The sequence below is a fragment of the Micromys minutus genome (genome assembly GCF_963924665.1).
Source record: "Micromys minutus genome assembly, chromosome: 10".
In the NCBI taxonomy this organism is placed as follows: domain Eukaryota; kingdom Metazoa; phylum Chordata; class Mammalia; order Rodentia; family Muridae; genus Micromys; species Micromys minutus.
The window spans coordinates 41,702,697-41,724,708 of NC_137979.1; the positions used below are offsets into that span (position 1 = coordinate 41,702,697).

At 50.7% G+C, this 22,012-nt stretch overlaps 1 protein-coding gene across 1 annotated transcript; it reads right to left on the reverse strand.

Annotated features, from left to right (window-relative positions):
• Positions 1 to 1,567: 1,567 nt before the first annotated feature.
• Positions 1,568 to 15,276, reverse strand: XYLT2 (xylosyltransferase 2). Its single transcript, XM_080923760.1, has 11 exons — positions 15,103 to 15,276; positions 8,413 to 8,905; positions 8,011 to 8,186; positions 7,526 to 7,728; positions 6,812 to 6,892; positions 6,410 to 6,626; positions 6,146 to 6,322; positions 5,657 to 5,919; positions 5,182 to 5,377; positions 4,282 to 4,615; positions 1,568 to 2,590 (listed from the first exon to the last, which is right to left on the reverse strand). Exons 1-11 carry the CDS (start codon positions 15,235 to 15,237, stop codon positions 2,268 to 2,270), a joined length of 2,598 nt encoding a protein of 865 aa, XP_080779886.1. The 5' UTR covers positions 15,238 to 15,276; the 3' UTR covers positions 1,568 to 2,267.
• Positions 15,277 to 22,012: the final 6,736 nt, after the last annotated feature.

Here is a 22,012-nt window from a genome sequence, read left to right on the forward strand (position 1 = left end):
CAGCAAGAGTATGCCCACATACATGAAATAAATCTTTTTTTAAGTTGGTATTAGTATATTATAACAAAATGCAAGTAGTGAGGCACATCTTAAATCCCAGCAGTTGAGAGGCAGAGGCAGACCTCTAAGGTCTCTAAGTTCGAGGTCAACCTGGTCTATAGAGCAAGTTTCAGGACAGGGCTACACAGAGAAACTGTCTGGAAAAAAAAAAAAAAACCTAACTAAATAAACAAAAAAACCCACCCTCAAAGCCTGGAGAACTAGCATCAAATATTCATTACAGTGGGGGGGGGGGGTCGGGGAAAGCAACCATCCTCTGGACAAAGCACTACTCTCTGTGTTCGTTCCCTTGGCACTTCCTGATTGGCCAGCCACACCCTGTGAGACCACAGAGATTCTGCAGTTACAGAATGGCTCTGGAGGCCTCCACCCCTTCTGAAGAGGGCCCCCACCATCAGGAGCTTTGACCCCAGGGCTCATTTCCCAGCTCTCAGTCCGGATTTGCTACCTGAAGATTATAAGTCCCAACCTCCAAGGCTGCAAACCACCCACCCTAGTGTCCTCCCAGCAACTGGGGAAATAAATGCTGCACCTTGGGCAGCATTCAGCCAACTTACTCCCTGAGCTAAACTGGGCTTTGCCCAGTGTGGCAGCCGATGGCATGGTTTTAGAGGTCCAAGAAACCTTCATTCCTACCCCCACCTTATGTAAGGCATGAAGAACTGATACTGAGGCCTTACAACAGGAGAGCGGATGGGAAGACAGAGAGCCTGAGAAAGGTAAGGCAAGCGACTTAGGTAGGGCACTGACTCAGTCCTTGCTCTGACCATAAAGGGAAGGCTCCAGAACTAACCAGTATGCCATAACCACAACAGCCTCTATTCCTGAGCAGGCTACAAAGGCAAGGCTTAGGTAATAAGAAAGATGGGGCTGGTAATGCCTAAGGCCCCCCAAGCTATCATTTACTGCAGCCTGTCTCAGTGGTGGCAGTGGAGCGACAGGTGGGGCTTTTTAGAACCACCACTAATGCTGGCCTGCTGGGTAGCAATGAAGAGTCTAAGCCTCCCAGGCCCCATTCTCCCCGCAGAACAAAGGCTGCACTGCAAAGCTGTCTGGCTTCTGGTTGGATTTTCAACAGTTCTTGCTACAGGGACGGTTATTATTTCAAGTCTATCAGAACTGGCTAATTTCTAAAAACCCCGGGGTCACCCACAGCTCCCTCACATTCAGTAGAAAACATGGGACCTCAGTTTGCTGCCTAGTTTGTCAACTTGACACAAGCCAGAATCATCTGGGAAGGCACCTCAGTTGAGAAAATACCTCCATTAATGATGGTTGTGGGAGGGTTCCACAACATGAGCCTGGGGAGCAAGCCAAAAAGCATTAACCATGGCCAGCGTTTAGTGCCTGCCTCCGAAGCCCCTGCCCTGGATGATGGACTAAAGGCTGTAAGATGAAGTAAACCCTTTCCTGTGCATGCTTTTGGTCATGGTCTTTATCATAACCGTAGAAAGCAAACAAGGACATTCAGCTTGGAGAGATAGAGATATATTTCCTCTGTTGCATATTTCAGACTTCACGCTGAGCTTCAGGCACAACGCGACTCTTCTGAGCGCTGACAGTCTTCCTGTGCTGCCAGTGGGGAAACTGCAAGGATCTCAGCAGGCCCTGGTGTCGTGCATTTCCTCGGAGAGCCCGAGAGCCGGCCCCACCACTGTTCTAGGGCTCCCTGGCTGCCAGAGGCAGGGCTGTCTCAATAAAGTCCAGCTCCACAGTAGCCCCCCCAGATCACCTGTCCTCTGGGCCTCAGAGCCTGGGAGGCACCCGGGGCCTCTTAAGAGCCTCAGCTGTGAGCAGCTCAGGCCCAGGCTGGGGATGGAAGCTCTGGAGGGTGAGGCAGGTCCCCAGAGCAATAGTGGGTATGCTCTGCGGTGCTCCCCATGGTCATGGCCCACATCCTGGGGCTGCTCTGAGCCCTATTGCACATCTTCCTCCCTCTGCCACTCATTTTAATTATTAAAAAAGTATAAACTAGCGAGGAGCAGAGGAAGAGCCTCCTCAAGATTCTGGTGGACCACTGGTCTCTTGCAGAGCCATTAGCAGTAGGGAGTACTGCACCCACCATCCCTGCCCTCAGTGTAGGTTCCTGATGGCTCAAATGGTCATACTGCCTGGGCCTCTGGTTCTTGTCTGGGGGAGAGATGTCCCTCCATTGTCTGTAAGGTGCAATTCCCCGGCTCCTCCGGGTTGTGCTGGCTGGGGTCCTGCTACCTGAGTCGCCCGTCAGCTTTGACAGGCCCCAGCTCTGACTTGGGGTCAGGAGACAGAGAGCTCCAGCTCGTCAGTCTGCAGAGCTCCAGGGAGGGACAAGCAGAAGGCCCTGTGGCACACAATCCTGCAACAGACCAGAAACTGCTCAGTTCCCCATCTGTCCAGGCCTCAAGTGCAGGACCCGTGAGCTCTGTGTGCTTCCTGGCAGCCTCCTCCAGAGCCTCTGGCTGAGGCAGATTCAGAATGCCACTTAGGCCCTGGAAACTCTGTTCCATGTATTCGTTGTGGGGCGGTCCCGCGTGCAGCCAGCTGGCGTCATCTGGGGGTACAGAACAAGCAGTTAAGCATGTCCTTCAGTGCCACAGGGACCAGTCCATAGGAGTCAGGGCTGGATACAGCAGTTCCCACCCTAACCTTCCCATGGGTTCTCATCTTACAGAGTGGACTATGGCTAATCCAAGGAACTTCCTGTGCCTTGAAAATCACCAGTTGTATAAAACTCAAGTGGTAGCTGGCATGGTGACTGTGATGGTTTGCATATGCTAGGCCCAGGGAGTGGCATTATAACAAAGTGTGGCCTTGTTGGAGGAAGTGTGTCACTCTGGGGGAGGGCTTGGAGACACTCCTTCTAGCTGCCTGAGGATGTCCAGTCTGTTGCTGGCTTCCTACAGATGAAGATGTAGAACTCTCGGCTTCTCCCACACCATGCCTGCCTGGACACTGCCATGTTCTCACCGTGATGATAATGGACTGAACCACTGAACCTGTAAGCCAGCCTCAATTAAATGTTGTCATTTATAAGACTTGCCTTGGTCAAGGTGTCTGTTCACAGCAGTAAAACTCTAAGACAATGACTCACACCTGTAACTCTTAACAAATGGGAGATGGTGGCAAGACGATTGATTTCTGAGAGTTCAAAGCCAGATGGGCTATACAGTGAGTTCCAGGTAGGTAGTCTGGGTTCCACTCTAAGACAGAGTCTCAGTAAATAAGCAAAATTGGGAAGTATAATTCCTAAATTCCCAACTTTAGGATTTTTTTTTTTAAAGCTGAGGTCAGAACCCAGCTAAATCCCTAGCCCCCCCAACCTTAGAATTATGGCAAACAAGGTACTTTAGAAAGTAAGGTACATTCTGGTCGTGTTATCCACACCCCCTGACCTCTTGGCAGCTTCCAAACCTCTTGGCAGCCTGTTCTTTACACTAGGCTGGTCAGCTCCACTCTATCCTTGCAGAAATGTGCCAGCGTTGTCCCTTGGCTTAGAATATGTTCTACCTTTGCCCTCTGTGGTCTGGTCCTAGGCCTGCCTGCAGAGCAGACTGCTCAGACTGCTGTTTCTGTCATCCCATGGGTGGCTTGCCTACCCTGCATCTGTCTAGGTCCTCATTCTTATTTCTGTGGGTTACTCCTGCTCTTCCCTACCTTCTTCCACTACCATGATAGGGCGCATGGGGAAAGGGGACATCTATCCATGGGGCATCTCATAGCCACTCTTAGCCAGCACTTATTCCATTGAGATAACCCCTGCAGGAGTCTGCCCATGGTCGGTTGGTCCCCTTAGCCTCAGCCAGATCACCAGAGGGCCACGTGAATCTAGCCACCCCAAACTACGTGGGACTTGAGAGTCTCAAGACCCCAATCTGGCTCTGTTGCACTAAGAGCGTATGTATAAAGACAGGACAGTATAAGGGACAAGATACCTTAGAAGAATACGGCACCCCTGGTCCCCGGTAAGGCCTGAGGCCTTTTCCAGTTTTGCTGACTCTAGCTCAAGTGACTTTTGTCCCAGTCACCCAGGGGTCTCCCATAGTTATGCTGGCCCGACTCAACAAGAGCAAAGGCTGAGTAGTACCCCAAGTTCAGGGCCCAGTTATAAGGGCAGAGCCACACTTCAAACTGTAGTCTGTCTCACTCCCAGGCTTCCCTTTCCCCACTCAGCCCCGGCATCAGCATCCTGAAAAACCCTGCTCTATCCAAGCCCTGGGCATCGTTGGGGCACCACTTCCTTACCTTTCCTGAGAGGTAGTTTGCGGTTGAAGGTCAATGGCAGCACGAGGAAACGGGTCTCACCCAGGGGTTCCCAGAACTGAAGCAATCGAACAGTCCAGGCTCCTGGCCGCAGTGGCAGGCTCAGTGGGGGCTTGTACTGCGTGACTTCAGTATCCGCATCTACCGTGATGTCATATGATGTGGCCACAACATAGGTGGGGTCAATCCAGACCACAGTGGCTGTGAGGTTGGGGCCCCGGGCCCAGCGTTGCACGGCTACAGGCTCATCCAGTGGTCCCAGCAGGCCCCCAAAGTTCCGGAAGAGACGTTCTTTGGGATCCCACTCAGTGCCAACCTGTAGGGAGGGAGGCAGCTGGGCAGAAGCCTGGGAGAAGTCCTTCTATCTGCTCTGATGCCGCCTCTCATGGTGTGACCTCAGGTCAGTCACTGCTTCTTTCAGGGCCACAGTTTCCCTATCTTCGAATCGAAGGTCTAAGTCTAGAACTGAAACACCTCTGCCAGCTCTGAGGTTTATTCCAGCTGCCACCTGAACTGTTCTGTAACGGTAGGGCCCATAAAGGCAGACCACCCCCCACAATGCCAGAACCTTAAGGAATGGACACCCAAAGCTCAGGACTATCCAAGCTCTAGGCATCTTTGCACTTCAGATTAGAACTGGCAGCTCCATTCCTACTCCCTGTACATCTGAAAGGGCCCCTCAGTGTGTGCCCGCAAGGGTAGCAAAGGCATATGTGTGCGACATGGCCAAAGTTGCTGTTACTGGCAAAGCAGAGCCCAGAGAGCCCAGCCCGTAAAGGTCTGATGGAGTCCTTACCCCTCCCTTGGTGTCTGTCCCTCTCTTCCCACTCCCTGCGTCTTGCTGGGGGTCAGGAGAAAGCAAGGGGGGAGGACCTGTCCCACCTCCAGACTCTGGAGCCGGCTGGCCTGGTCACTGTGCCCCAACAGCTTCAGCGACCTCTGGGGCATCAGCCACATCTCAAGTGTCTCTGCTGGCCCCTGGGCTGAGGGCTGCACCGCCTGCGTCACCAGGTAGCCCTGGAAATGGTCGTCATAGAAATACAGGTGCACGCTGGACGGCAACCCCCTGGGCTCAAACCTAGGAAGGTTTTGGCAGGGAGAAAGGGAGATGCCATCAGCATACCCACTACCACCTCGAGTCCCAGGGAGGGGCACTGGGGAGCCCCAGGCATTTCCATGGCCCCAAAATTCACACACCACATGGTCCTGGCTCTAGCCTTCTTTATCCCCTCAATTTCTTTTTCTGGCTTAGACTGGGGACTCACTCTGGTCAGGGGCTGTCTCTGATTTGCTCCCCCTCATTAAAGCACTGTACTCTAAGAGCCTATTTTATGTCAGAAGAGGTGGGGAGTCTTACCTGCAGACTGCAGTGGCCTGTGGGGATAGAGCAGTGGCCGCGTGATGCAGGCTGATACGGGCAAAGGCTGTGTAGGCGGTGAGTAGGACATCGCTGAGTCCACTAGGGCCATCGGCCACATCATAAATGTTCTCCCAGTAGGCCTTGAGGGCTGGTGTGCTGGGTGGGTAGCTGCCATACAGGTGGAAGTCCAAAATCTCCAGGACTTCCTGGTTCACAGTCGACTCAAACTTCCGGGCGAAGAAGGTGGGTCTGGAGACTTGCTGGGGAGAAAGAGGCAAAGAAGATAAAGGGCCTTGCAGACCCCAGTACACAGAAGCTGCCCCTCTCAGCACTGTCTAGACTGGTCTCCTCGCCTTTACCACCCGCTGCTGTAGCTGTAGCTGCTGCCCAGACCCAAGGGGCTGCTCCAGGTAGAAACCCACCCTGCCTTTCTGACCCTGAAAGTTTGTGAGGAACAGCTAGCTTCCAGGGGCCAATGGAGAGCACCTGAAGCCGCAGGAAGTCCTGTGGCTTGAAGTCGTTGGGGGAGCAGCCACACCAGTCCACAATGTGCTTGTACTGGCATTTGCAGCCCAGCTTACGGTTCCAGTTGGTCACCCGCAAGTTGTTATCCACCAGGCTCTCACAGGCCGGGCTGTTCTCCAGCACTGTGTGGAAGAAGGACTGCAGGTGGCAGGAGAGGGTGAAGGGTGAACCATGGGCTAATCAACCAGTGCCCTCCCTGGCCTCTGTGCCTACCTGGTCACCTACCTCAGCTGGAAGCAATGTGTATGTATAGAACTGGCGAAGCTGGGCCACAAGGGGATCATCTGTATACACCACATACTCCACAAAGCTGCGTGTCAGCACGAACCAGTCAGAGCCACCATCTACCACGATGCCCGCTGGGATCTGCCGTTCACCCAGGCGCCACATGTGGGAATCACACTCATGGAAAAGCCGGTCCAGGCCTTGCTTCTTGATAAACCTGAGAGAGGCAGAAAGGCCCTCACTGAAGGTTCCCCACAGAATGGAGCCCAAGTCTTCTTTCCAACCGGCGTGCCTTCACCTATGATTGGTTTAAGGGCTTTACAACCCAAGGCTGGGGCCACAGGGTTCCCTTGTGTGGGAGGTACTGTGCAAGACACCAGGGCTTTGTTCACCATCTCTCACCTGGAATTGTCTCGCCCATGAGACTTGAGGAAATTCTTGTCCCGGTTCTTGGATAAGAATGCTACCAGCTCCTCATTTGTCCTGGTGAGGAGGGAAGGGAATGTGTACAGCAAGTGCTCAGTCCCTGTCCCAGAGCAGATGCCCTCTAGCATGAATGACCTTCACTTCTTAGACTTGCCTTTTCTGCAGAGACTATTAGACTACATGTCTGACCGTTGTCTGATGCTCTTGGGTGATGGTACCTGGGGGCCCAACGAAGACACATTCTTCTCTTCCACCTTTGCTATCTGACCAAGTACTCCAGCTGTAAGCCTCTGGCTCTTCCTCATTTCTTTTGTTGTTTTTAATTACTTATTTTTGTGTGCATTGGTATTTGGTCTGCATGTCTGTTTGTGTGAGGGTGTCAGACCCTGCCCCCGGAAGTAGAGTTACAGGCAGTTATGAAATATCATGTAGGTGATGGGAATTGAACCCAGGTCCTCTGGAAGAGCAGCTAGGCTCTTAACCACTGAGCCATCTCTCCAGCTCTCCCCCACTCCATTTCTTATTCCCAGTCATCAGACCACCTTTTACTAGCCTCACAACCCCAACTCATGCCTGAGGCCAAGGGACCATAACGAGGCTATGGAGACCTTCAAATGACACTTGGCAGGCAGAATGGGCCCACCAACCCGGATGTCACAGATGGGACTCCATTTCCACCCATCCTCCCACCTGGTTGGATAGTCAGTGGCACTCAGGTTGATGAAGAAGTCCCAGGTCCAGCCAGGAATTTCCAGAAGGTCCTTCATGCTCCGCAGGTACATCCTCAGAAGGCTAGCCCCGCCCCAGATGGTGACCATGCGCCAAGGTGTCACCCGCACATTATTGTAGTGCTGGGCCAGCTCCACCACCTCCCGGTACAGGTAGTTGGAACGCTAAGGGAGAAGGGATGCTCTGTAGATGGAGCCGGGCACCACAGTTACGACCACCCTCCCCCCATCCCCCATGTGAGGACTGAACACAAGAGACACAGAAAAGTGATGCAAGTGGCAACACACCAGCTCCTAACAGGCTATGCCACCCTATGCTTGACCGTGCTGGACCTCACCCTGCCTTGCTCTAGGTATCTAGCCAACATTCTAGGCTGTGTGTCTACAACCTCTGGAGTCTCTGCTCTGTTGAGCCAGAGCCTCTGGGTCTTCCCCAGCTCACAGTACCTTGTCCACGTGAATATAAAAGAAGTGCTGCTCGTGGTACACAGCTTTCAGAAGACGCTTCAGCTGGCGGACAGCACGCCCGTGAACCACCAGCATGTAAGCGATGCGTACTGGAGGGCCACCAACAGGCTGCTGGGCCCGGATCTCTTCCCATTGGATGCCAGGGCTCATCTTACCTGAGTGGAGTTGACAGGGACATTGGTGAGATGAAGAAAAGACCTCCCGCTTGCATCCCAATAGAAGGAGTCTAGATTCAGATCCCTAGTCCCAGCTCCTCTGCCAACTGGTACACATAACACAACTTTGGACAAGGAGGGCCTTCTGGGAAATGAGCCTGAAGACCTGGGCCATATTACCTCCCGTCCATTTCTGGAAAGGGGCCAGAGTACCCTAGTCCCTTACCAGCCAGCTGGCAATGCCGGGGCACAGACTTGGGCATTAGGTTTCCAGCTTGGTGCAGGCACACTACATTAGCAATCTCCTGTTGACAATGCTTGGTGCTGGCCCGGGCCAGCGCTGACAGTGCATCCTTGCCCACAATCTCACACTTGGGAGTGAAGCTGTTGTCCGTGGGCTGGGGGGCACCCTCCACACTCCCTGTGTCTCCATGTTGTGGGAAGCCAGCGGCACCTATCACCGCCTCCCCTGCTGCTGCTCCACTCAGGTTCTGGCGGCCTGGTGCCTCCGGAGGTGGGGCGGGGGGCACCCGTCGGCTGGCTCTCTGCCTACTAGTTACTGCCCGCACCACCTTGGCCACAGGCACACCCGGGCTCTCGGCACGGCCCCGCCACCGTCCATGCCTTCTCCCAGCACTGCCCCTACGCCCCGCAGAGCTGTCTGTGTCCTTGGAACCCTCGCCAGGGTCTAGCGGCCGTGGCTTCCTCTGCCTTCCTTTCTGTAAAAGACAAACAGATCACAGTCAGTCACCTCTTCCCTTAGCTCAAGTTCCATCTTGACCAAGGTTACCTTGAACTCTGGAAGCTTCTCTCTACCCTTTGCTTAGAGAAGTCCAGCTCATTCAACAACTCTACACAGGGACATGCCAGGGCCAGTGGCTGAGGTGGCTTCCACACCTCTCCATCTTACCCCATGGCACCTCACATGTCCCTCCAGATTTCAGGCCACATGGCTTTCAGCGTATTTTAAAGCACAGGGCTGTGCTTTCCCTAAGAGAAGAGTGGATGGACCCCGCAGAGGACTCGGGAGTGCACCTGATGGGACCCATGCCTCCTACAAGGGGGTTGGCTGGGAAAACAGCATTAACCTCCATCCAAAGCACTGTTTGTACTAAAGCCTTTCATGTAAGAATGTTGAGACTACAACAGGGGAGTATCTCAGGAAGGAGGAGTAGACATGAAGCTTGAGACCCTAATATTGGACAGGTCTCCCAGGAAGCTGAGGCAAGGTGCATTGCTGAAGGTACCCTGTGAATAATAAGGGGACCCAGGCAGGAGCTGGGAGAAGTATGACAGGCAAGCTCAAAGAGGGACAGAATGGTCCATAGCAGAGGTGTGGTCAGCTCAGTGTGCAACTCCTCCTCAGGACTGCCTGTAGCCAAGAATCACCATAGCAATCAATCCCTGCTAGAAACCTGGGGTCTAGCTATAGGCTACCAACCTCTGTGTGTGTGATAGTATTTCTCAAGGGAACCCAGAAACACTCCATGCTCCCGGCTGCCCCAAATGACTTGTCTACCTCCTGACTCCTCCACTTTCCCTTCTTAGCCCACCTATCCTTCAAGATCAGCTTAGGTTCCCAGGTAGATGGACATTTTGTTTGCCCCAGAGTGGGGTACACTGAGTCCTGGGACTCTGGATGTTCCTGTAGAAGGCAGTGGACTGAGACGCCACGTCAAACCATCTCCGCAGGATCCTATGTCATGAGTAGCTGGCACATGAGGGACATATGGCTGATGCCCCTGAGTGCGAAGGGACAGAGGCGAGGGGTGTTCTCTGCTACTGCAGCAGCAGCCGCTCGCTGAACGTCTGAGCATACAGTCCCTTGGCTGTGAGAGCGAGGCTCAGATGGGACATCAACTGTGAGACCATAGCCAGAGAGGCCATCTCCCTGGCTGCCCCTTTCCCTTTTGCCGTCCTCTATCAGCCTGACGCTTTTCCTAGCATTCTGTGTTTATTCTTCCTGCCGACACCAACAGACACAGGCCTTGCTCAAGTGTTACCCCTATAACCACCCTCCTGCCTCCCTTGCAGAAGGTACCCAGATCCTCCCCATCTGTGGGCACTCATCAGCTTCCTGCCTCCTGAGGCAGAGGCTGGGGTCTGGCCTTAAGACTCCAGGCCTTACTTCCTGGTAAGCTCATCCAGCCTCTCACCTTCTGTATACTGTCCTTCTACAATCCATATCCCAGATTCACACTGCTGGTCTGGAATGCTCCCTTGAACCTACAAGCAGCCTACTTGCCATTTCCCTTGGGACTTTAAAGACCTCAGAACTCCAAGTGCAAATGCCCACCACTGCCCTTCCCTCCCCTCCCACTCCTTCGGTCTTCACATCTCAGTAAATGGCAACCTTTTGTGACTCAAGCCAAATACACTGGGATTCTGATCTTTTCCTTCGGAGGAGACAGGTGGCACCGGGAATAAGGTAAAGAGCCCGAAAGCGCTCCATCACTGAGCCCCAGCCCTGGACCCGACTTTCCCTTATGCACGAAATGCATGAAAGTACAGAGTTCCACTATCTCCCTGCTGCCCTCAGCCTGGATCCCCCGATGCCCTGGCTTTGCTCTTGTCTGCTCCCCATCTCTTCTCATCACAGCCACCAGAGTTCCTCTCGGAACTTTTTTAACGTCTCGTTTACTGTTATTTTTATGTGTGTCAGTGTTTTGCCTGCAGGTATGTCTGTGCACCACATATGTGCAATGTACCTCGGGGGCTAGAAGAGGACATTGGATCCCCCTGGGACTGGAGATACACTCAGCTGTGAGCTGCCAGTGTGGGTGCTGGGAATTGAACCCCAGACCCCTGAAAGAGCATCCAGGTGTTTTTAACTGCTGAGCCATCTCTCCAACCCCTCCTTTTAGAATTTACATCCCCATGGCCACACTAGCCAGTGGCTCCTGCTCTTAGGCCCACTTCTGCAGCCCCCATAGATCTCTTTACCTCATCCTTACATCCCCAGGGCCTAGCTGGTGTCCTTCCGCTCCATCTATCCACATGGCTCAAGTTCTGTACTGGCTGTCCTTCTGGGACACCGCACAGCTCATCCCCTGCATCTTCAATTCTTCATTCAGGTGGTATTTCTCAGCAAGGTCTGCCCTGGAAACTCTGGCCCTTCCCCATCCTCCGTTTTACTTTCCCCACAGAAATATGAAGCTCTTGGGCCAACAGGAAGGTTCAACAGGTAAATCCACCTATGGCCAAGTCTGACAACCTTCATTTGATCTCTGAGGCTCCCATGGAAGGAGAGAAATAACTCCCACTAACCCTCTGACCTCCATATGCATGCCAAGGCACAAGTGCACCCACACACATACATGTACACATATACATACATAAGACAACAATAACAAGTTCTCTCAAGAAATGCGGTGGTCTCTTCCAGCACCCCGACATTATTTATCTCATGCCCCTTTGCCTGTCCCTCACATGGTTGTAAACACTACCAAGGGGAGGTTAGCTTGTTTGTTCACAGGAATACTCCTGGAGTACAGAAGTGTGTGTCACAAATGAACACTCAAGCTGAATACCGTTCAAATGAATGACTGTGAAGGTCTTGGTGTAGGCAGGTATGGTGTTCACAAAGGCTGTCGTCCTTCTCATTATTCCAAGGAACTGAGATAGAAAATAGTCAACCCAAGGCCAAGATTCAGGCTGTCAAACATGTTGGACTTCCAGTGAGCTCCAGTGTTAGGCTCCCCTTGCCCCTTTCCATAGGAACATGGGAGGAATCCAGGAGCCACCTTCAGTCAACAGTCCTACCCCACTCCACAGTACACAGGCTCCTTGTTCAGCACCCAGATGGCTCTCTGATGTCTTCAGAGGGTACCCAATAAGAGCAGGGGTGTCCTTCCTTATCTGAGACACTAGAGAGTAGTCAGGAGACTCTGTTTCATGCCCATGTTGGGGAGGGCACCCTGGGCTGGCCAACCTACAGAGCAGTGGCATCTGACCCAGTCACAGAGCAAGCATAGGAAGACATTCCCACGATTAGGAGGGTACTGAGAGCAAAAAGGCATGCGTTCTAGGGCTCAGGGCCTGCACCACTATGTCAGGAAGCTGGTAAGGAGTGTAGGGCAAGAGGGCACAGAGCCAGGCTGGCTGTGGTGGGGCACAGGATGTGGGAGGAAATAGCCACCATGTTGGTGCCCCGCAGTGCAGCAGGGAGCTGGGTGACCCTGAGAAGGACAATCCCAGAGGAGGCTAGGGACCAGACAGCAGCAATGGTGAAACAGAAAGGCCCTGATGGGCAGTCAGTCCCTTTCCCCCCAACCCCTCTCAGGAAGGTTCCAGAGCCTCAGGCTATGCCTCTTGACAGGCTGCCCTTAATGGCCTCTGAGATCAGGGTGGTCCTCTGGCTGAATGCATTCTAGCCTCAGAGGCCCCCTCCTCCCTGGCAAGGAGGCATATAAAGTCCTCTGCCACTTTCTGAGTCTGAGAATCCTTGAATCCTCACTGAGCCATGAAGACAGGGAACACAAGAATTGCTCGCTCACACACACCCCGCCCCGCCACCCCCACCTTGGACTTTTTAGACTGCATTTATAAGAAGCGGTGAAAAGCTGTTTGAGAAAGCTCTGAATACCATCAAGTAGCTCTTTGGGGGTTAGTGATCATCCCAGGTATCCACTCTCGCCCCTCCACAGGCCACAGAGTGCTTTCCTTAAATGCACATTGGCTCCTGCTGGGGAGCTTTCCCACTGCACTTACAATAAAACCCACTCAAGTCCCTTGCTGTGGTCTCTTGGCCATACAGGATGGAGCCATCACTGGGGATGGCTCACCCTCCATCCATTCCTCGAGGAACCCCCAGCACAGCCCACTCTCCTGAGACCCTTCTGCTCAAACCCTGCCCACCCCTTCCTGAACGAAGCCTTTCCCAGCCTCCTGCTCTGAGCAGGCCCCCTTTGTTATTCTAGCTTTCCTCTGTCTGTCTCTCCCTGGAGACTGTCTGCCCTGTAGGCCAGGGCCTCATCTAGTCTTCATTTCTGTCTTCCCAATCTGACTCAGTGCCAGAGAGGCGGGAACTTACCCGTGTGCTACCTGACTGACTGAATGAAGGTGTGTCCCTGGATGCACGGCTGAGATGAGACAATGTGCCATGTCCCGACAGTCTAGTGGGTATGGAGAATCCCTGCAAATGTTCAGCCGCCAAAATTGGTGCTGCTACTACCCCCAAAGGCAGAGGTGACCGGAGGTGACTTGATAGCAGAGCCAGGCAGGACAAGGCCTTGAAGAGAGTGGTCTCACTTGGGTGCTAACCTCCAGGAACACTACACAATGCTGCTCCCCAACTGCAATCTGGAGAAGTGGCTGCCAGAACTCCACAACATTTTGGCCACTAGGGACTTATCTCCACCCTGGTCTAGGATTCCTTTCTCAGCTTCAGCCAGGTAGGTGGTGTGGTATGGGGTGTGTGTGTGTGTGTGTGTGTGTGTGTGTGTGTGTGTGTGTTGGGTGGGGAAAGATTCCAAATTCCCTTTTCTTCAGCCATATGGGTGGGGAAGACCCTAGATTCCCTCCTGTCTCTCTCTCTCTGGTTCTCCACCCCTGGCTGTGGGCAGAGCAGCAGGGGCTCAGCCCATTTATTGACTCAAACCACCAGCCCCTGGGTCATGCACTTAGAAGACTCAGATCTTCTGACTTGCTCTTCCCCAGAGTCCACACCAACCTGATCCTTCATACCGACCAGAGTCAGAGGGCTCTTATGCGGCCCACTCCATCTGAGATGTCCCATTGCCCAAAGAACAAGCTCGCTTCCTACACAAGCCAGCTTCCCCACGACAACCAGCTCCTTTTGGAGGTCCCAGGTTCCTTCTCTCCTCACCCCCTCAGCATCTTAATTCTCCCTGAAACAGGAAGAGCAGCTCTTCTCTTGGTCTCCATACCAGGTCTTTGGGACCGACCAGGTGAGGGAAGGGAAGGTTTCTAGGCTCCATGCCTTCACCCTACCATGTAAAGCCCAAAATAATGAGACAAAGCCTTGGAGACACAGGGACAACAGAGCCAAAAGCAGGAACCCCTGATCTCTGGCCACAGTTTAGGGCTTTGATTTGACTAATTCTCTCCACCTTTCCAGAATGGACCTAGACCCCTCTAGACCCCTCCTAACCACACTACCAGGAGGGTGTGTCTGTGCCTGCAACTAAAAGCACCAGTGAAGAGAAAGAAACCCTCCTGGGGTCAGGGTCTGGCGCTCACAGCTGTTTCTCCAGAGCTCCAGAGTTCCCTCCTCCTTTGAGGTCCTGAGGCCAACTCAACAGTTCACCTTCCATTCCCAGCTCCTCCTGAAGATCCACTCGGGTCCTTCCCTGGCTGAGAAAGCCACGCCTTGAGAACACTTCAGTTTTTTTTTCTCTTGGGGTCACTCCTGTTCACTCTATTCCCTTGTATACACTTTGTCACAGGCCATAATTCCACCCCCTGGGCTCCACTTCACCACCAATCGCTGCTTCTTAGGCGCAGCTCAACACGGATGCCCGGGGTCCCTCGGCCCCCACTCCTCCGCCCACAGCGCGTACACCCCCGCCCCCTCCCAACTTCAGAAAGTTTGGCCTGAGGCTCCCCACCTCCAAGCAGGCTGGGGCCCAGTCGCTCCTCCAAGCCCCGATCCCCGAGCCTGACCTTCATCGTTTCCCGGGACGGAGACCACCCCACCATGTCCCGCTCTTCCCTTCGCGCCCCTCAGTTCGCCGACCGCCTCGACCTCCGGGTCACGCACCGCTCCCTCACGCAGCCAGCCAGGCCCTCCGGTGAAGGGAGCGTTGGAGACCTGAGGCCGGGCTCCAGGAGGCTGCCCGTGCCTTGCACGCACGCGGCCCATGTCCCACTTGCCTGGCCGGGGCCGCCCGCAGCCCCGCCAGGACCCCGCGCGCCCCCGCGCCCGGCCTGCCCGCCCGCACGGCAGTCGGAGCACCTCGCCCGGCTCGTCCTCCTCCAGGCCGCTGAAGCTCCACACCACCAGGCCTTGCAGCAGCAGGATGGCCAGCGCGGTGGCTATCGCCAGCTTGTAGCGCCGCACCAGCTTCTGCACCCGCGCGCTCGCCACCATCTTCCTGCCCGGGACGCGGGGCGCGCGTCCGGCCCTGCAAACCGGCCGCGGGCGTGCGCACCGGCGCGGAGCCGAGAGCCCCTCCACACTCCGCCCAGATGGGCGGGCAAAGGGCGGGACCCGAGGCCCCACCCTCCCGTGGGCTGGGCGTGGGGCAGTGGGCGGTCCACTCGCTTTGGTCTCCAAGGTTTGAGTCTTGGTGCTCTGGCTTCCTTCTACGTCTCTAAGCGTGTCTAAGTGTTGGAGAACCACCTCCTGGCCGAAAAACCTTTGTCCCGGGGTGCGGAGGATCTGCGGCCTGACCGCTCTGGTGTCGCTGAGCATGGGGGAGGGGGACTCAGCTGGCCCCCATCCCTGGGAAATGCTAGCACTCACAGGCCTGTGAGTACCACCTGCCCTGCCTAAAACCTGAAGGCCACATCCCTGAAGACAAAGCATAGGCCCTTGACTGACTTCTGAGGCTCTTCACAAAATTGACTTGCCACTCTGCCCCTCTCATCCTAAGCATCCTCAGGCCTCTGCTGGGTAGTGGTTCTCAACTTCTAGCTTCCGTCAGAATCTCCTGGAAGACGTTTTTTTAAAAACAAAAACAGCGCCAGTTCCCACTCCTGGAGTTTAGAACACCTGAGAATTACTTTTTTTCAACAAGTTCTGCTGCTGCTGCTGCTGCTGCTGCTGCTGCTGCTGCTGCTGCTGCTGCTGCTGCTGCTGCTGCTGCTGCTGCTGCTCTGGAACCTCCCTAGGAGACCCACCAGACCTTAGCGTATGCTGTTCTCTCTCCTGCCAGCCATGCCTTTCTCCACCCCATCAATGACATCTTTGCTTGTGCCTCCCCAGAGCAAGTTAAGCATCTGGTGGTAATTTCTCCGCGAACGTGCCTTATTCACTTTTGAATCCTTGGCCCCAGCTTTAAAGCTCAGGAAATGTTAGAGGGGTGGGGAGCTGAGAAAACCTACCCAGTTGATCATACTGTTTTCTGGCATGTTCAAGAACAGTGTCCAGTAAGGACTAAACACACCCGGAGCCTCAGCAGCAGACCACGGTGGGCAGCAGAAGCGAAGGTAAAGAGATACCTGCCAGAACAAGGTGACTAAAGACAACAACCCACATTTTAAGTAACAAACAAGCCGGATAATCGACCCAGTTGTCTAGCTGTGCTACCCTGATCTGCTTTACACTAGGACTTTCACCAACTTAGTAAAGTATTTATTGTCTACAGTAACTTTTAATTTTTTAAAAAGATTTTTAAAATTTGTTTTTATATAAGTACACTTTAAGACACACCAGAAGAGAGCATCAGATCCCATTTCAGATGGTTGTGAGCCATCGTATGGTTGCTGGGAATTGAACTCAGGACCTCTGGAAGAACATACAGTGTTCTTAACCATTGAGCCATTTCTCCAGCCCAGCTTTTAATTCTTGACCCTCCCACCATGGCCTCCTAAGTACAAAACAGAAGTTTGTCTTTGTTTGAGATAGCGTCTTGTATGTCCCAGGCTAGCCTTCAACTCAAAATATTGCTGAGGATGACCTTGAACTTCTGATCTACCTGCCTTCACTTCCAGAGTGCTAGGATTACAGGCCTAAGGGATCATAAGGGATTTATACAACCGTGGAATGGAAGGATAATAGGGTTATAAAGAAGATTTTTGGAACCACTGTAAGAGATGGTTCAGTGAGGACCCATGTAAAAAGCCTGGAGTGGTGGTATTTGATTGTAAACCCAGCACTAGGGAGATGGATGGGTGTATCTCTGGGGCTGGAGTTCATCTTCAAGTTAACAAAGTAGCAGGGCCCTGAAACAGGCCTCTGGTCTGCATGCACAGCCACACATGTGACCTCACCTCTGTACACACATACATTTTAAAAAATCATATAAATTAAGTTGAATAACTTAAAAACCACAATCAGCATGTCTGGGAAAAGAGATTATATCAAAAGAAAAAGAAAGTCCAAAAAAATTTAGAAACCAAACCAGGCATGGTGGTGAATGCCTTCAATATAACCCACCATTTAGTAGACAGAGACTGGAGGATCTCTAAGCTTGAGGCCAGCCTGGTTTACAAAGTGAGTTCCAGGACGGCCAGGGCTACACAGAGAAACCCTGTCTCAAAATGACAAAACAAAACAACAAACCCTAAACAAAGGCAGGGTGGAACGGTTCCAGGGACGCCCAGAGACAGCATCTCAGTCATTTGATGAACCTCTTAAACTTTCTTTAACCCTCTCCCAGTTTCGGCCTTGTTAAAAGGGGAAATTGTAAACAATGTTTCAGATGACACTCTGGGTACTTAGGAGAATTTAAGGCTTCAAGGATTTGAAAAAACATCAGTTGACATGCCAACAATTGATATGTTAATTAAATATCGACCTGCCTGTTCATTAAATTAGATCCTAGAGACTGCTACCTGCCGATACTTTTCCCCAGTGAGGAAAACAGCTTTCTTCCTCTTGATCATAGAAGCAGTAGTCACAGGAGCTTTTACTGTCTAAGAATTACTTTGCAATACCCCCCCCCAAGTAATTACCATTCAAATTAAGCCATCCTGACTGTGAGCCTGCACACATGGCTTTGTTTTTGTTGTATCTTTTCTGAAACAAGGTTTCATGAAGCTCAGGCTGACCTGCGACTATGTAGCTCAGGATATCCTTGAACATGATTCTTCTGCCTCTACCTCCCAAGTGCCAGAATTACAAATGTGCCAAATCAGAGGCAGGTTTCCTTTTTCTTTTTTGAAGGAATCATTATCTTTATTGGGAAATATAAACATTTTTTCCTGCATTTTGTTTTCTTTCTCTAACATGAATAATAGAGATTCCCCTTAGTTGTGTAGAATAAGTTAACCAATTCAGCTTTTTCCCCCCTTTTATTTATTCTTACAGTTCTGAGACTCTATTTCAGGACTTCATACCCAATATGTGCTAGGGATGGGCTGTACATCTGAGTTAGAGCTAGCCCTGCTTCAGTCTTTTTTAATGCCCTCATAATTGCTTAGCCCCTAGGGCATTATCTAGGTTCTCAGGTCTTGTTAGTGCCACAAGGCAGTAATCAGCATGTTTCCAGGTCTGTCCGTATGACGGATGCTTTTATTTCTATGGTAGTTTCCTGGGAGAATGAGATTAATAGAGAAGCTGGAAAAAATTCCTAAATATTCCTATTAACAGGCTTGGGATGTAGTTTAGTAATACAGTACTTGCTCAGCACATTTAAGATTCTGGATTCCATCTCCCAGGACTGAAAAACATTTTTCATTTGGCGTTTATATTTTGAGAGGCTGGATAGATGGTTTAGTAGTTAAGGGTGCTTGCTACTCTTGCAAAGGGCCAGTATTCAGTTTCCAAAACTCACAGGATGGCTTAAGACGGACCATCTGTCACTCTGGCTTCAGGAAGTCTGATGCCCTCTTCTGGTCTCCTTGGACACTGCACACATGTGGTGTGCTTACCTACAGGCAAAAAATAAAAATAGAATTAAAAAAGAAAAAAAAAAAAACAAAATCACTTCTGTTGAACTATAGTTATACATGTAGGACTTTATACAAATCATGAGCATACAGCTTGATAAATATTATAAAGTGAACACATCCACATCCCATGTAACAGCTTTTAGGTTATAAAACAGAACATTACCAGCATGACAGAGGCCCCTGCTAGTAGTCAGATCCAAAGCCAAAGGAACCTGGGGGTGGGGAGGATAAAAAACTATGGGTCCACTTATAGGAAGCTCAAAACCAGATAGGCCTGGCTAATGATAAAAATCACATTGTGATAGTTCTTACTTTGGGGAAGAGAGTGGGTGAAAGTGAGTGGTTTGTGACAACTCGTGTGTGTGTGTGTGTGTGTGTGTGTGTGTGTGTGTGTGTGTGTGTGTGTGTTAGTCTGGGTTCCACTGCAGTGAAGAGATACCACAACCACGGTGATCCTTATAAAAGAAAGCATTGAGTTTTGAATTTGGGGCTCACAATTCCAGAGTGTTGTCATAGCAGGAAGCAGACAGGCATGGTGCTACAGCCATAGCTGAGAACTGTACATCCTGATGAACAGGCAGAGAGAGAGAGAGAGAGAGAGAGAGAGAGAGAGAGAGAGAGAGAGAGAGAGAGAGAGGAGAGAGAGAAAGAGAGACAGAGACAGAGAGAGAATGAGAAGAGATTCTTATTTAAACCACCAAAGTCTGTGAGCTTTGTCTATTTTGAACCTCACCTGAATGGCATTAGGTATGTGCTGGTTTGTGTCTGAGGGATATACATATAGTGCTATATTGTATCCATTGTGACTTCACTAGGGAACGAGAGATTTGAAGTTTTGATACATGTTGCCAGATTGCTTTCCTAAAATGAAGTGACATTCACATTTTAGCAGTGTCTGAGAGTATTATTTTCTTGTCTCCCCTCCAGCAGCAGGGGTCATTCTGTTTTTAATTTCAGCAGATCTGGTAGGTGAGAAATGATCTCATTGTTTTTTGGTTTTTTTTCTTTTAATTTACAGTTCTCTTCTGGACACTGTGGTTAATTGGTTCTGCCCCTCTTGGAACCAGTTATTTTTGGAATTACTTCATTCCTGTTGTATTGTCTTCTCATATTAACTTTTTATGTGACAGTATGTTATGTGTCCCAGGCTGACTTCAAACTCACTATATATGGAGGATGACCTTAAACTTCTGATTTTCCTGCCTCTGTCTCTCAACTTAATTGAGTTAAAGGCATTTATCATCATGCCCAGTTTGATTCAGTACCAGGATGGAGCCCAGGGCTTTGTGTATGCTAGGAAAGTGTTCTGCACACTGAGGTACATTCCCAGCCCCCTTTTCTTATCACTTTTAAGAGTTTGACCATTTAAATTTTATTTTCCCTTAAATCAACCATTGCACTCTGACTTTCAAGTCCAGTCCAAAGGCTGAAGACAGTATCCTTCTGGCTGCCCAGTTCTCTGCCCCTTCTGGTAATAGGGGAGGGGAACAGCATATAATAACATATATGACCATGTCGTATTGAAATCTATTACTTTTGTATTGTACATAACAACAACAACAATTAATAATAATAATAATAATAATATGAATCATTACTTTTGGTGCTGGGGATTGAACTCAAGTGTGCTAAGCACATGGTCTACCACAAAGCTGGTTCCTCAGCCCTGATTTCTCTTTTTAACGGGGCCTGAATATCTGGCCTGTCATTCACAATCTTGCTGCCTCAGCTTCCCTTCTGACTGTTGGGATTACAGGCACATGCTCCTGCCCCTTTTGGTTGTAATATAAATTGAATTGGATTTGAGCATTTTTAAAGAATTTTGGTTAATTTTTAAAATCTTCATTAATTTAGTGTGTGCGTGTGTGAAGGGCAGAGGACAACCCTCGGGAGTGGACTCTCTTCTTTTTACCATAAATGTTCTGGGTCTTGAACTTAGGCCATCAGCTTGGTGACAAGTGCCTTTAAATGCTAAGTCATCCCACCGGTCCTGGCTAATGCTTATTTTAACCAGGGTTTATCATCCATGCTTATATGGAGCTGTTCCAGAGTCTGCAGACTGCTGACCTGTGAGGCGTGTTTGCACGACAAGGTTTAGGACACTGGGATTCGATTTCCCCGTCATCTCAGAGACACCCATTATGTTACTCTCTGGCTTTTAATGACACTTGACTTTAATCCTCTGGTTTATGGTTTTCTTCCTTTATTTTTTTTTCTTAGGTAGAAGGCTTGAGATAATTTTACACTGTAAGGCAGGTCGGCCTGGAGCTCACGATGTAATCCAGGTTATCCTTGAACTTGCTGCCATTCTCCTGCCTCAAAGTTCTTGGACTATAAGTCTCAACCGCCATGCCTGACTACCTCACTTTCTGAAAAAACTTTTTGGAAAATGCTGGGGGTTTGTGCATGCTAGGTAGGGACTCTATCTTAACTGTACCCCAGCCCTCCTAATTTTAGATGATGTTATACCCATTTACAATACAAATACAGGAATATATTTTATTTCTTTTCTGGGTTATTACTTTAAAAAAAAACTAATCTTGTATTACCTTTTCTGTTTTATTTTGTAGGTGTGTATGTACATGTCCCACAGCACACATGGAGGTCTGTTGTGTGTGTTATGTCTGTTGGTTCTTCCCTTCCACCACATGGGTCTCAGAAATAGAACTCAAGTCATCAGGCTTGGTGGCTTGGTGGCAGGTTCCTTTAATCCAATGGTTTTCGGGCTTCCTAATGCTGCTACCCTTTAATACAGTTCCTTATATTGTGGGGATTTCCCCAACCATAAAATTATTTTTTTCTCACTACTTTATAACTGTAACTTTGTTACTGTTATAAATAATAATGTAAATATTCGACATGCAGGATATCTGATATTCGACCCCCACAGGTTGAGAACCACTACTTTACCCACTGAGTTACCACACCATTCCTGCTTATTTGTATTTAAGACAGGATCTCATATAGCCCAGGCTGGCCTACAACTCGCCACGTAGCCAAAGATGACGTTGAACGGATTCTCCTGCCTCCACTTCCTGAATGCTGGGATCCCAGATTTCAGATCACGGGATGCTGGGAACTGAGCTTCTTCATGCATGCATTCAAACAAACTGCATGCTTTCAAACAAACTGAGCTACATCCCAGGCCTTTTGTTCTGATGCTAAACCCAGGGCACCACACATTCTAACTCTAGTTTCTGTTGCTGGGCTATCCCCTGACCCTCACCCCACTCCTTTCTATTCTTTTTGAAATAACTCATTTAACAATGGATACTGCTATTCTCTAAGTAGGCGGAAACCCTTGCCAG